The 16700-nt window shown below is 38.4% G+C and overlaps 1 protein-coding gene and 1 pseudogene across 1 annotated transcript; one reads left to right on the forward strand and one right to left on the reverse strand.

Moving 5' to 3' along the window:
* Positions 1-697: 697 nt before the first annotated feature.
* On the reverse strand, positions 698-3622 carry LOC121806287. The gene is made up of 4 exons (XM_042206278.1): positions 3283-3622; positions 1700-2456; positions 1524-1607; positions 698-1057 (listed from the first exon to the last, which is right to left on the reverse strand). Exons 2-4 carry the CDS (start codon positions 2385-2387, stop codon positions 960-962), a joined length of 870 nt encoding a protein of 289 aa, XP_042062212.1. The 5' UTR covers positions 2388-2456; positions 3283-3622; the 3' UTR covers positions 698-959.
* A 10032-nt stretch (positions 3623-13654) lies between these two features.
* Positions 13655-16403, forward strand: LOC121807750 (annotated as a pseudogene).
* Positions 16404-16700: the final 297 nt, after the last annotated feature.

Raw genomic sequence — 16700 nt, forward strand, 5'->3', positions numbered from 1 at the left:
TTCAGCCTTTTTTTTGCTCTTTCATATTTTAATAATTATGTATTAAAATCGACACTGTTCATACATGAAACTATAAATATTTTTATGAACAAGATAGTGTATTTACTTTTTAGGGAAAATGTTTAGTTGCACAATAGCTATATATCCTTTGGGCTTCTTGTGGTGTTATGACTCATGTGTTATCTTTTTCATTATTATTATTATTATTATTATTATTATTGATTACTATTATTGGCGAGACAGCGAGTTCAATCATTACGGTGAGATGTTTTTTCCATTTAGAATTAGCATAAGCACTTTTATAAGTTAGTACTAAAAAAAGCATTGCATCCTCATAGATATATAAATCAAGTGTGTGTATATATACACATAACTAAAGAGTACTTTTTCATAGACACATATAATACTATGATGTTATTAGCTTTAGATCTTACAAACAGAAAGTTACCATGATTATAAATGATTAATAAATATATACTCCATTTTTCATATTTTATGCCTACTTACAAATTTTTTGTTAATTAATTCAAAATTCGATTATCTACTTCAATTTAAACTTCTGTGTAAAAAAAAACTTTTCCACATAATATACTGAATCCAAGTTATTCTAATGATCTCGATTTGATGAATCAAACTAGAAAGGAATTTCTTTTCCCTTATCAGAATCCATAGAGAGGAAGAGAAAAAGGCAAAAACATACGTGGAAAAGTTTAATGATTCGAAAGCAAGAAACAGAAGCTACATTTTTAATAAATGCTTATTTCCTAGTGAGCATCTATGATCGAGGAATTGCAAAATATGGCTACACAGGAGGTAACTGCTGAACTTAGTTTTACAACCTAACAAGAAAAAGGAGAGAACCTAAAATATATAGATGAGACAAAGATTTGTTTTCAGCTTTTGTCTCATGAAATACAAATCTCTTAACCAACACAAAAGGTTACCACAAGCCTTACCAGTTAACGTTTGTTTGCTTGCAATAGCTGGCCTGTCAAAGTGTCCCCAGGCGAAGGCTTGATAAAAATGTTCAATGCCTTCATCCTCTGCATCTCGTTGCCTGCAACAAATAGAATGTACAGAGAGAGCCAATAAGTATCTGTAGACAACCAAGAACTACTCACGAATCTTCAAAACCTAATACACTAGAAAGCTAACGATGTGGGCAACACCAATAATGCATCCCAATTTCCTTGAGGGGGACTAAAAAGCAGATTTATTTACAGAGAGATTTTTCCATTAAAAATCATTCTAAGTGCTTCTATGCTAGGGATGGGCTGCAGCTCGAGCACCAATTCATAGAAATTCATTATCAGATGTCAGCCAATGTAAAGTATTTAGCATATCTTTGACTCAACCAAAGTATATCGCCATTAGACATCATAATAAATTACAAAGTGACTACTTAGAGTAGCCTATAACGTGTATCAAGGTTATGCACTTATTTAAATGCCACTGCACAACATATTCTTGGACAAATACACCATACCATGTAAGCAACCAAAAAACACAACTAATTTGTCTACCTTCCTCAATTGTCAACTGGATCGCTCGTTTCTCCAACTCCACAGCATGCTTACTCAACTCTGAAGGGGGCAGATGCATGAGCGCTGGGAGAAGTCATGCCAAACAAACAATGTTTGTCAGATAATATAGCGCATAGATTAAAGATCCACCAAACACACGGAAAACAAAGACTCACTCTGAGTGTAGTCTCTTTGTTTAGCTTCGTCACATTGTTTCAGAAACTTCTGCAGACGGATGAAGCGCTCAGTTTCAATTCTTAGCAGATCATTTGTGGTCTTGAGATCAACAGTATGAGGAAGCTCTTGAGAAACCTTAGCAACTGGAGTGCCATTGCGATGCTTCCCCAAAGAATTAGGCACCGATGGGCCACTACTTGAAAAGGCCATGATTGCTTTCAGGTTATTTGGTGTAACGACTGGACCTTGATGGAGATTACCATTCTTCACTGGCTTCTTACTAACATCTTGTCGTAACTGACCTCCTGTGTTCTTCGCTTCTGAACAACTTATGATCTTTTTCTCGACATTGTTATGAAGTCTTCCTCCAAGTTCTAGCTCAAATCTCCTGCGTGCGTTCATGACATTTTCATTTGTACCACTGTAGGCTGAGTATGGGAGACCCTGGGAACTTGAGGGACGCTCAGGTGTAAGCCTTTTATTTCCACAAACCTTAACTCTGTCACCACAAGATTTCCCACCTCCAGGAAGTAAATTAACTTGCTGCTTATGAATTGATCCCACATTTTCATTCTGCAAATCTCTGAGGGCCATCTTTTTCACAGAACCAGGGAGCTGCTTATCGTGAGCAGGAGTGGGAATCCCACTACCAGCCTTTACATTTGCATTATGTTCGCTGTTGATCATCACAGAAGTCAATAGAAGAAAACCTGCTTCAAAATAGTTCCCACAAAATACCCCGACCAAAGCAATGATCTGCAACAAAATGAAGTTATAGCACATCAACAAAAGTAAGATATTGTGTGTAAAAATATCTTCTAGTTCATAAATTCGTATATTTCAATCCCCAAGTCCTCACATATAGTGATTCTACAAAACTCGCAAATGCTATTCGTTTAGTGACTATGAAAACCAGAAACACTGGACGCACCACCATTACCAGTACCAGATTACAGGAACGAAACACGAAATAGAGAATTAGTACATCTATTTCAACCCAACAACTTAAAGAATTCTCCCAACATCCCACCCACAAAAAAGCACTCACTCAACAATAATTATACAACCTTCAAATTTCCACTCTGTATTATAGAGATCGGAAATGCACGAAAAACAGCCAAATTGATACACTAATGATTCCATTCCCCTTCAAAACCTAAAAAACTTACAAAAAGTTATGGCTTGACTCTGACTGACCAATTAACAAACAAAGACCTAATATGTGCTCAGATAAAGCTTTCTAGATTCTACAATTTATTTCGAAAATTTGCCCCCAAAAGGATGGAGTTAAAAAACTTCAATACAAAATCAAAACACCTAAAATAGAATAGGCAAAGACAATGCGCAAAACATCCTACTAATTCAAAAGGTGAACCTCATCCAACTATGTTAAACCGCAATTGTCGAGGAGAAAATGAATATCCCCCAAAACCCTACATGAATTGCAAAATTGAAATAAAACAAAAAGAAAATGAGAAATATAATAATTTGAATTCTGGAGTTTAGCGTCTGAGCTGGAAAGTAAAAGAGATGAAGGGAAAAGGCGGCGGTAGTGATAGTAGGGAAGCAGAGGGAGACTCACCGGAGGTGTGGGTTTGCAGATCGGAAATTGCGGATGTAGGTGAGTGGGGGAGACGGCGCGAGAGGAGAGGAGGTTTTCAAAAAAGAGGGCGCTCACCTCATTTATATCACGTGTTTAATAATTTCTTATTTTTTCTATAGTTTAATTTTTTTATAAATTAAAACTGGAAGAAAATTTGAGATGGGCTAGTCTATTGTTTTGTGAAACTCACACATCCATTGTTATTGTTGATTGATATGTTCTTTTATAATTTTTTTAAAAATAAATAAAAGGATTAGAAATGTAAGGTTTACTAATTATCAAGATTTTTTGTGCTAACAAGTGTTAGATTTAAAAGACTTATTATCGCACAAATAAAGACCTTTAAACATATACTTTTATCGAAGAATTGAATGGGACTAATGATAGAACGATCTAAAACTAAAATCAACACCAAATTTTAGACCATAGATTTGGCTGCGAAGCAATAGCCACTACCACGACATCACTCAAACTGCAAAGGAACACAACAATTTGTTAGAATCTTTCAAAACTCACAAAGAGCAATCGACGCATTCGATCTATCAAGATAAGAATCAAAACCAATTTGCACGATTTAGACATCCGGAAAGATTACCCACCACAAAAGCCTTGCTGGCAATACTGAGAGAGAGAAGCAGTCATCAATCAAAGATGATCGGATACAAATGATAAGAGTATCCGGCTAACATGAAGGCTACTGTTTGTCTCAAAAGATGAAAATTGATGATACAGAAAGGAAAACATACACATTAAGATGGTTGAGAGCTAATCTGCTTGGCCTATAACAAGATTTGATACTTTCTTGATTTTTGGATTTTTTTTATTCCATCCCATTCTCTACGAGGCCAGGTGGGAATATTAGGCCTGCAAATTTAGTCCGCGAGTTTCGGGTACACCTGATCCCGACCCAATATCCGACGGGTTTTGGGTACCCGAAACCCGAAATTATGGGTTCGGGTACGGGTTTGGGTAGTTAGGATACCCGACTCATACCCGATTAAACCCGATCAATTATATATTTGTGATAAATTTTTTTATTTAGTATAGGGCCTATGGCCCGTAGGGTAAATCTAGGGTAAATTTATTTAATCGCATAAAGATTTATGAATTTTTCATGTGCCTCACTTTTCTCCAATTTATTTACATGTTCATTTAATGTCTTAAAAAATTTATTTTAATCACTTTTATGCTTCAATTTATGCCAAAAATTTCTTTATTTTAAAATTAAGTAGTGTCTATTTGTCTAATGTCTATTTGAAATGTAGACTTGTAATAATAGTCAACAAATAGTATTATTGTGTTATAATAATTTCGGGTTTATGGGTACCGATTAGTTAGGTTCGGGTACCCGCATCGGGTATTAGGGTACCCGAATTCACATACGGGTCGGGTGTTGGGTATGATATTTTTGAGATTTCCGGTTCGGGTACCCGAATTTTCGGGTTTGGGTACCCGAGGGTATCCGAATTTACAGGCATAGGTGAGATGATTCATTGTGTTTTTTTGTTAATAATTAGTGTCTAATTTAGCTTAATTATTATACTAATTAATTATTATCAAAACATGATAAATTACTAAATAACTTATTTTCACATTATTTTTATTTTATTTATTTAACAACAAACATAAAAACCTAATTTTGATTTTGATCTTAATTAGTATTTCAATATTTGTATCTTACCTTATGCTGTCTGTTGTCACACGTATCAAACCTGGCCTAAAACAACTTGCTTTTGATTTCGAAGACTTAAATCGCACTTCACATTCAAATTATGTTGTGCTTACGAGATCAAAATCTTATTTTACTCATAACAAAATTCTTTCCTGAGTAATTATTCATTGAAGATAAGAAAAAGTCAAAGACAAAGAGGGAATAAAGTCCAACTCATTGTTCCCCAACCTTCTTATTTATGTATATAGAAAAATTACTCCTTATTGATATGTCATGTGCACTATAAAGTTCAAGTTAGCAAAAAAATTATGAATATTGATATTGGTCAAATGTTGATTGGTTCTGAAACTAATAGCGGAAAAATCATGAATTATAGTAACGTTGTTCAGATTTTTCAATGACAAAATTTTATAATTTCCTATTTATTTTATGTTGTTGACTCGTGTTTCAAATTGATGTTGTAATTAAGTTAATAGAAAATTGATAAAAAAAAAGTTTATAGACGGTCTTGTTCTCATAGAATTGTATGTCAATAGAATAATTTCACCCAAAAGTAGATCTTATAAAAAAAATTAAAAACACTTACAATAATTTTTAAAGTTAAAAGATTCATATTTTTTTTTTTGCAATTTACCCTTCTCCAAAATAAACGATCCTATTTTTTACCATTACACGATCATATATGATTTTACTTTGCAATCCACTAGCCACATAGTTGGAAAAAAGCAAATATGTGAAAATTTGAGTTGATTGCAATTTATCATCGAACAATGATTATTAATTTAAATATTTTATGGTAAGAAAAAACTCATCCTAAAATCATGGATTCATGTAAGCGTAATGTGTAAAATCTATTCTACACCCTCTTTCCAAAAAATCATGTTTAAATTTTAGTTACTTGAATCATGTACTTGCATAATTGAATAATTAAGGTCAGATGGTCTAAGGTTGATGATGTGTTGAAATAATCTTGTTACTTGTTACAACATCCTACTTCAACTTGTAATTTTAATACTTATATATAATTAAAGAGTGATGATTTAGAGACATAATGTCTCCAAGCCATAATACCCCTATGTCAATTTGCCATAAGCCAAATTATAATAAGGACTAATATACCCTTATTTTGAATTAAATAATAATTGAATAAATAAATATATATCAATTAATCATAAAAGGAAAGGCAATTCATATCAAATTACTATCTTTTATCTAAATATACATCAATCAAACTATTATCAAAGTCAACTCATATCAAATTACACTATTTTACCTAATACACTCAATCAAAAGAATATATAATTAATTTTTGATTGGGGTACATTTGTAACGTTTTTTAAATTTAGAATTTAAAGAAATTAATATATTGGAACGTAAAGAATTACTACTATCAAAAGTATGAAATTCTTAAATTTTAATTTGTCGTATGTTACAGTGAACTGGACTAAGAACTCTAATATTGCATAAGAAAAGGAGAAATATTAACTATGTACTTTAAGATATTTAATAGATGAGTTAAAAATGTGTAATAGGTTCAACATAATGTTCTAAAAATTAAGAATTTAAAGAAATAAAAATTTTGAATGTAAAGAGTTAAATTAAAATTATGAAATTCTTAAAATCAAAATTGTAAACTCCATTAGTAACAATGTATCATTTCTATTAAATATAAAATTGTTTAAATTCTTAAAATTTTGAAACTTTACTTTGAATCAAGATAAAAAATATTCAAATACGGAGTACTTTTAATTCATCTAACCAATATTTTAAAAATATAACTACTATTTTATATTTTTTTAATAAATTGAATCTGGAAAGTGAAGGTATATAAATTTTTTCTCATTATAAAAAGATGTATTTTGGAAAGTAAGATATAACCTTTTACAATTTGTATTTTAAAAGTAAATGTATATAGTTAACGTTCCAGAATTAAAACTCTTATAAACAAATAATATGTTTTATAAATGTAGGAGTAATAAGGTATATGAACATCTTATAAATTTAATTACAAACAAAATACGTATAATGTTAAATTAAAAATATCATTTCCCATTTCATTGCTTCAAGATTTTGTTCACAAGATTTGAATAATTGAATTATTAGTTGTTACAGGTAGATTTTATTTGATTTTAGAGTATATATTTGCTTAAATCATGTCATCCATATAAATGCACACAACTTTCCTAAGCAAGTAATTCTTAAATATAAAAAAATGATTTTATATGCACAAGGGTATTATGGTATATGTACAAAACATTTATTTAAATAAAAATATAAAACAATCTAAAATGACTACTTTAACCTCATTATGTCTTAGACATTATGTCTCCAAAATATTTTTCATAATTAAATAACATCCTACTTCAACTTGCAAATTAAATAACTATAACATCAATATCCAAAAATTTGATAAACCATTTCAAATACTCCACTTTACTATACAATCAAATACATTTCCATATGTAGAGAATTTAATTTAAATTTTCTATCCATATTTAGCATCAAAGAACTACAATTACAAGAAATAACCTGAAAGGAAAGTGGATTGAACAATTACAATGTAGGAGTAGTTATAATAATTATTGTTTGACTGCGGAATTATTATTAGAAGAGTTGAAAATATAGTAGGAAAATAAGGTAACTTGAGTTAAAAAAAGAAAAGGAAATTATTTTTGAATTCCATAATTTTGGGTTGGTTGCTGTTGCGATTCGAGCTCGAAGCCAGCGAGATCGCAACGATCCCTGCAAGTCACACAGCAAAAGCAAGCAACACCACCTCACGTAGCAGAGTAACCGAGCTAAGATAGATAGATCTGGGTAATCGAATGTAAATTGCAAAAGAGGAATTACAAATAGCAACAACAAAGCAATAACGATAACAATGAGAATGAAACTCCTAATTGCTACGGATCACGGATCCTAGCCCAAATCAACAATCACATAACTAACATAACAAAATGAGAGTGTGGTCCCCCTTCTTATAGTTCACGCAATGCACACCGCATCCACCTATATTCCTCGGTGCCGAACTCACGTACTCCCCTTCCCATGCCAGCTCGGTGCCGAACTCACGTACTCCCCTTCCCATGTCAGCTCGGTGCCGAACTCACGTACTTCCCTTCCCATGCCAGCTCGGTGCCGAACTCACGTACTCCCCTTCCCATGTCAGCTCGGTGCCGAACTCACGTACTCCCCTTCCCATGCCAGCTCGGTGCCGAACTCACGTACTCCCCTTCCCATGCCAGCTCGGTGCCGAACTCACGTACTCCCCTTCCCATGCTAGCTCGGACGTCCACGTGGACCCATTATTATCCGCATACGACCCTTATTCCTTCATTTCATAACGCGGCTATTCCGCGAATTGTTGCATGCACGTACGTGGATTATGCATGCAACAATACCCCCCTCTTAAGGTTCCTTGTCCTCAAGGAACCAGGGAAAACGTGCTTTGATTTCATCCGCATATTCCCACGAAGCATCCGCGGGTGAATACCCATCCCAATGTATGAGCCATTGAGTAACAGCTTGATTGTGCCTCTTCACCATTTTTCGCTCAAGTATAGCTTGCGGCAGAGCATCCCTAACGTGAGATATAGCAGGTAGGTTGGGCACTGGACCAGTAGGCTGAGAAGCCGGCCTAAGTAGAGAAACGTGGAACACATTATGGATGGTGGCCGATGAGGGAAGACTCAGCCTATAGGCCACCTTGCCGATCTTGTCCAGAATCTGGTAGGGCCCAAAAAACTTTGGTTCAAATTTGTGGTGCTTGCCTCGGATGGACTTTTGTCGATAATCCTGCAGCTTCAGCCACACCCAATCACCAATTTCATACTCGCGATCCACCCTATGCTTGTTGGCTTGCCTTTGCATCCGGTCCGCAGCCTTCTGTATATTCATTTTGAGCACTGAAATCATTTCCTCTCTGTCCCGTAAGGCAATATCTACTGCCTCCACCCGTGAATCCCCGGGCAAATACGGCACATGTAGAGGTGGAGCATACCCATACAGAGCTTCGAAGGGAGTCATTTTGATACTCGAATGGTACGAAGTATTATACCAATACTCGGCAAGACCCAACCATTGATGCCAAGAATGTGGCTTCTCCCCAACCGAACACCTTAAATAGCATTGCAAGCATCGGTTAACTACTTCGGACTGGCCATCTGTCTCCGGATGATAGGCCGTGGAGTACAAGAGATCAACTCCCAACAAGGCAAAGAAGTCGGCCCAAAAAGTACTCATGAACGTTGCACCACGGTCACTGACTATCTTTAGTGGCATCCCATGAAGCTTAAAGACTGAATTCATAAAGGTTTCAGCCACTTGTTTAGAGGTAAAAGGATGAGTCATTGCCATGAAATGAGCATACTTGCTCAGCCGGTCCACTACCACCAGTATGGCATCCTTTCCCTGAGAAGTTGGCAAAGCCTCCACAAAATCCATAGTTAAGTCAGTAAAGAGTGAAGTTGGAGTAGGCAATGGCTGTAGTAGCCCAGCGGGGGGAGAATTTCCTGCCTTGAATCTTTGACAAACGACACAAAGCCTCACAAACTCCCTTACTTCCTTCATCATCTTAGGCCAATATAGTAAGGCCGATAGTCTCTTATAAGTAGGCAGAGCCCCAGAATGCCCCCCTAGAGCAGACTCATGAAATACTGCCAATATCTGTGCCTTCAATTGGATGTCATTTCCCACCACTAACTTCCCATATCTCCTCAACTCCCCTTTCTGCCAACTAAATTTCGGATGAGATTCAAGGTTTTGCTGTTTTTCTGAGATAATCTGTTGTAGCTGCGGATCCTTCTCCCATGTAGATTTGATTTTAGCTATGAGTTCCAGGGGAATGATGTAAGAGGTGAGAGCATGAACCATAATTTCAGGAACTCTTGAGAGGGCATCAGCTGCTGAGTTCTCTACCCCTCTTCTGTACTTAATTTCATAGTCGAAGTGCATCAACTTAGCCATCCAAGCTTGTTGTGTAGGTGTTGTGAGTTTCTGCTCCAAAAGGTACTTCAAACTTTGATGATCAGTCACAATCACAAACTTTCTGCATTGCAAATAGTGATACCATTTTTTTACCGCCAAGAGAATAGCCAATAATTCCTTCTCGTACACTGATAGAGATTGATACCTAGGAGATAATACCTTGCTGATGAAGGCAATTGGATGCCCCTCTTGCATCAATACTGCTCCTATTCCCACCCCAGATGCATCAGTTTCCACCACAAAGTCCTTGGAGAAATCCGGTAAGGCCAAAACAGGGGTTGAACTCATCAAGAATTTCAACTTTTCAAAGGCTGCCTGGGCTGCTTCTGTCCATTCAAAGGTCGACCCTGTGATAACTTCCACCAGAGGCTTTGCTATAACACCATAGCCCTGCACAAATCGCCGGTAATACCCCGTTAGACCCAAGAAGCTCCGAACCTGTTTAACCGTTTTAGGCTGAGGCCAGTTTTTGACAGCCTCAATCTTAGCTTCATCTGTAGCCACCCCGTTTTCTGATATTATATGGCCTAAGTATTCCACCTCCTTTCCCCCAAAAACACACTTGGACCTCTTAGCTAGAAGAGAATGCTCTCTCATTAATTCCAACACCACCCTAAGATGCCCAACATGTTCAGCTTGGCTTCTGCTATATACCAATATGTCATCGAAGAATACCAACACGAACTTCCGCAAGTACTTCCTGAATATGGTGTTCATCAAGTTCTGAAAGGTAGCTGGTGCGTTTGTCAAGCCGAAGGGCATGACAAGAAACTCATAGTGGCCCTCATGGGATTTGAAAGCAGTTTTGTGCACATCCTCCAGATTCATCCTAACCTGCCAATAGCCTGATCTGAGATCAATTTTTGTGAACCAACCAGCCGCTCCTAGCTCATCTAACAGCTCCTCAATCACCGGAATAGGGTATTTATCCTTCACAGTGGCTGCATTCAAAGCCCTGTAATCTACACACATTCTCCAGGTATTATCCTTTTTCTTCACCAATACTATAGGGCTAGCATAAGAGCTCTTGCTGTTCCTTATAACCCCGGCTTCTAGCATTTCCTTAATCATTATTTCAATAGCATCTTTCTGATGAGCTGCATACTTATAGGGCCTCACATTGATAGGCTCAGTTCCCTCCTTCAGAATGATCTTATGATCTAGCTCCCTTTGTGGTGGTAGGCCTTTAGGTTCTTCAAAAATCTCAGCAAACTCCTCAAGTAGCTGCTCCAACTCAGGCCACATTTCTTCCTTGCTTATTCCATTACATTGCCAAGTAACTCCCTCCACCGCTGTCACCACTTGGCTCATTTTTACTGGTTGACCAGAGACCTCCTCTTGAGTTATTAGTTGGATGCAATTGAGCTGCTTCTCCTTAGAATTCCACTTCTCTCCCTGCAGCTGATACAACTGACCATCTAACTTGAACACCATACTGAGTGTGTTAAAATTCCAGCCAATGTTCCCCAATGTAGATAGCCAAGTCACTCCCAATATCAAATCATAGGTTTCCAAGTTAATAACATGAACCTCAGTGGTGAATTTAGAACCCTGCATTTCCCATTGGAACTCCTTGCATTTTTTTGTGCACTGCAGTAGCTGCCCGTTGGCTACCTCAACTGCTGCGGTTGCTACTTGTGTCCACTTGCATTTGATCTTATCAGCTATGTGGCTGCTCAAAAAGTTGTGTGTGCTTCCTGTATCCACCAAAACTCTAAGGTATTTTTTCTGACAAACTCCCCTCATCCTCATAATTCTTTCCCCATTAATTCCCACATAGCATGCAAAGATAGCTGCAAGTCCTGGGCTACTTCACAATCTTCCTCCTCTTCCTGCTCCTCAGACTCTTCTTGCTTCAATTCCTCAAGCAATTGCATCACGTAGGATTTCCTTTTAGAGCAGCGGTGATTCGGTGTGAATTTCTCCGGGCACCAAAAGCAGAGGTTCTTAGCCTTTCTCTCCTCCATTTCCTTACTTAGAAGTCTAGGTGGTGGTCTCGTTGGATTCCCTCTATCACTCTCCTTATTGCTCCCATAGCCGCCCGCACTTCCACTTGGCTTGTAGTTGGTGGTAGTCACCGTCAGTGATTTGTTATTCGCACTGTAGCTGCTCCCCTGCGAACCTCCCCCTTGGCTCACTTTAGGCTTGCCCTGCATTGCCTTGACAGTGAGATCCTGCAGCTTGGCTAAGGCATAAGCATCGTCTAAGCTCTGCGGCTTAAACATCCTCACGGGCATCTGTAACTCATCCACAAGCCCGGACAGGAAGAAACTGAGCGCCTGCTCTCCTGACACCTTTGATCTCGGGTATAACTCATCAAATTCGTCCATGTACTCCTGCAACGAACTGGTTTGCCTCAAATTTCTCAGATCAGCTAATGGATCTTCATAGGCGTGTGTCCCAAACCGCGCTGACATAGCTTTCACATATCCACCCCAATCTGCGTAGGCCCCTTCCCCTTGCAAACTCACAAACCCCCGGTGCCATTGCAATGCCTTCCCTTCTAAGTGCAGCGCTGCTGTTTTCACCTTTTCCCTATCCTCTGTCACCTTCGCGATTTCGAAGAAGAACTCCGATCTCATCACCCAACCTTCTAGTCCAGTTCCATCAAACTTAGGAAATTCGTACCGAGTAGATCGGCCGAGATCATTTCCGCCTTCATTCTTACCTCCACCATCGCCTACGACCTCCCGTTCCCTTCTCACTTCCGCCGTCTGATTCTGTACGTTTATCGCCACAATCGCTTTCATCATCTCCTCCATTCTCGCCTCCGCTCTCTCCTGTTTCTGACTCAATTCCACAATCATTTCCATCACCCGCCTCTCCGACTCCATCACCTTCCTATCCGTCTCCGTCGATCCCCTCGTGCTCACCGGCGTCATTTCACCGAGAATCGGTGGCTCTGGATACCACTTGTTGCGATTCGAGCTCGAAGCCAGCGAGATCGCAACGATCCCTGCAAGTCACACAGCAAAAGCAAGCAACACCACCTCACGTAGCAGAGTAACCGAGCTAAGATAGATAGATCTGGGTAATCGAATGTAAATTGCAAAAGAGGAATTACAAATAGCAACAACAAAGCAATAACGATAACAATGAGAATGAAACTCCTAATTGCTACGGATCACGGATCCTAGCCCAAATCAACAATCACATAACTAACATAACAAAATGAGAGTGTGGTCCCCCTTCTTATAGTTCACGCAATGCACACCGCATCCACCTATATTCCTCGGTGCCGAACTCACGTACTCCCCTTCCCATGCCAGCTCGGTGCCGAACTCACGTACTCCCCTTCCCATGTCAGCTCGGTGCCGAACTCACGTACTCCCCTTCCCATGCCAGCTCGGTGCCGAACTCACGTACTCCCCTTCCCATGTCAGCTCGGTGCCGAACTCACGTACTCCCCTTCCCATGCCAGCTCGGTGCCGAACTCACGTACTCCCCTTCCCATGCCAGCTCGGTGCCGAACTCACGTACTCCCCTTCCCATGCTAGCTCGGACGTCCACGTGGACCCATTATTATCCGCATACGACCCTTATTCCTTCATTTCATAACGCGGCTATTCCGCGAATTGTTGCATGCACGTACGTGGATTATGCATGCAACAGTTGCAATTAACCGTTTGCCCAAACAGGGAACAATATTCATCGTACAACCAATTTCGTTCACTAGCCGTTGTTTTCAAATAAAATCTAGAGAGAGAAATCAGACACGCACCGCTGTTTACGTTCTCTTCAAAAACCCTTCTCGAATTTCATCGAAACAACATTCAAGAAAGCAAAGATTCTCTCTTTCTGTCAGAGAAGGGAGATTTAAGTGTAATGCTCCATTGATTGATTTCTTTCTCTGGGATTTCTTGTGTTGAATTTTTTGTTCTTGGATTTTCTTGAATTCGAAATCTTCTTCTTTTTGTTCTGATTTTGTGATGTGGGGTTTGTTGTCCATCGCTCTTGAGTGTGATTATCTTTCCCCACTCCCAATTTTTGTTGTTCATTTCGAGATTTGATTCTTTTTTCATCAGAATTTTAGTTGGCTGCGTTTGAAGAAGACAGAAGATGGAGGGCCAGAGTGAGAATTTCCGTGGCGTGATCAGACAATCAAACAGCCATGGTAATTTTGAAATTCGAAAAGGGTTTTGATTCTTTCTTGGTTTTCTCTCGATTAGAACCCTATAGCATTTCTTGATGATCGATTCAATGTATTATTGTTCAAAGGGGGGATGAAGGTTACTGCTCAGGCTGGGAATAGAAGGAAGGCGTTGAGCACAATCGACAGCAATGTGATTGGAGTTAACAAAAGGGGCGTCTTGAAAGAGTATAGAATCATAAAGCCTCAACTTTTTCTTTACTTTCTTGTTGATATGTGAAGCCCCATTTGCTTATTTCTTCACATTTCTTGATCTTGTTTAGGAAAAATGGTGTCTTTCAGAAGAATCCCGTGGCTCCGCTTCATCGTCCAGTGACTAGGTTTGCATACCATCTCTAGCTTTATTGTATTTCTCTGAAAAATCTTAATATTTATGTTGGTTTCTTGGTGCATTTTTAGGAAGTTTGCTGCACAATTAGCTGTCAAAGAGAAGCAGGTATATGTGTTAGAGGAGAAGATGTCACGTGTTCGACATAGTTTAGCGTTTATTTTGCCTAAGAAGTGGTTATCTTGGTGCAGGAAGTGAAGCCGTCCATTCAACATGCTGCTGAGCATAAATCATCAGATTGCATCATCATCGATACAGAAACCTCCGAGGACCATGATATGCCGATGTATGTGCAACATATGGAAGCTATGCTGGTGGAAATTGATCGAATGGTATTCATTTCTTGTTGTTTTGCTATTTCCCTAAAGGGTTGCATATATCTGTCTGTTGAGTGTGAATATGTGCTTCTTAGGATGCTGAAGTTGAGATGAAAGACCTCGACTTGGATGAGGCGATTGTGGATATAGAAGATTGTGATAAGAAGAATCCACTTGCAGTTACCGAGTATATTGATGACATATATGCGTATTACTAAAAGACAGAGGTTAAAACCTTCTCTAATTGTCTTGCTAATCATGCTTCATTGTTAAGTGTGAAAGAGGGCCTGATTCACCGCGAGAGTCGATTTCTTTGTGTTCATATCAGTTTGTTTGAGCTTTATGTTTCGTTCCAGAGCTCAAGCTGTGTCCCATCAAACTACATGACTCAACAGTTTGATATCAACGATAGAATGAGGGGCATTCTCATTGACTGGCTGATCGAGGTAAACGGAACTAATGCACCAAAATATCCAAAAACCGAGCAGCTGCTGACATTGTATGTGTTATGCAGGTGCATTACAAGTTCGAGCTGATGGATGAGACGTTGTATCTAACTGTCAATCTCATCGATAGATTCTTGGCAATCCAGTCCGTGGAGAAAAAAAGATTGCAGCTTGTTGGAATAACCGCTTTGCTCCTAGCCTGCAAGTACGAGGAAGTCTCTGTTCCTGTTGTGGAAGACCTTGTTTTAATATCCGACAAAGCCTACTCGAGAAAAGAAGTGCTCAACATGGTAATCCACGAATTTTGTTTTTAATCCGCACGAGACAATCTGACATTTGCTGATTTCAACTGTTTCTTTCCTCTGCAGGAGAAGTCGATAGTCAATACCTTACAGTTCAATATGTCGCTTCCAACTCCATACGTGTTCATGAGGCGCTTCCTCAAAGCTGCTCAGTCCGACAAGAAGGTTTGTCGATTATGCATTTTTAAGCAAACAAAACAGACATATGAAGGTAGTAGAATTGGTGTTATTTGACTGATGATGAGATTGTTTATTTGTTTCCCTTAGTTAGAGCTTGTGTCCTTCTACATACTCGAGCTCTCCCTCGTTCAGTATGAGATGCTGCGTTTCCCACCATCCCTCCTCGCGTCTGCTGCGATATTCACAGCCCAATGCACACTCACTCAATGTGCAACGTGGAGCAGGACGTGCGGGAAGCATTCTAGCTACAACAAAGATGAACTCATGTTAGTAGGCAGTCGAAACTGAGCACACACGACAAGAGAGTCATTCATCAAACACAGTTGATTAATCCAACTGTTTTTTTTTGTTTTGCAGGGAATGTGCAAGATTGATGGTGACTTTCCATCAGAATGCAGGAAACGGGAAGCTTACCGGTGTCTACAAGAAGTACTCGACTTCCAAATACGGCTATGCTGCTAAAATCGAGGCTGCTGTCTTCCTCAAAGACGCAAAATGATGATACAGAAAGGGAATATACACACAATAAGATGGTTGAGTGATAAATCTGCTTGGCCTTCTACAAGATTTGCTATTTTTCTTGATTTTTATTTGCTATTTTTTCTTCCATCATGTTCTTTGTGATGGTGGGCTTTTCATTCATGATCCATTGTGTTCTTTGTAATGTCTGAATTTATATAATATTTCATTGAAGGAATGTGATTGTTTGCTTATATATATATTGCTTCATTGTGTTTTATGTTCATAAATCCCTCCAAAGTAGTAGTAACATGTAGTATATCTTAATATGAAAGCACCAAATTTCACATCATGATATTTTGTGTACAATTTTTGGTGATTCCAGTTACAAATTAGTTAAATTTTGTAGATATAATAATATGGTTGAATAATTGTGTAGTTTGATTTTGATATTATGAGACAGCACACTTCAATCTGATGTGGCGGATTGTGATGTCCAAATATAATATTAACTACATAACAAACCAATCAAAATCACCAATTTTGTTTGATTCAAA

This window comes from Salvia splendens, chromosome 6 (assembly GCF_004379255.2).
Source record: "Salvia splendens isolate huo1 chromosome 6, SspV2, whole genome shotgun sequence".
In the NCBI taxonomy this organism is placed as follows: domain Eukaryota; kingdom Viridiplantae; phylum Streptophyta; class Magnoliopsida; order Lamiales; family Lamiaceae; genus Salvia; species Salvia splendens.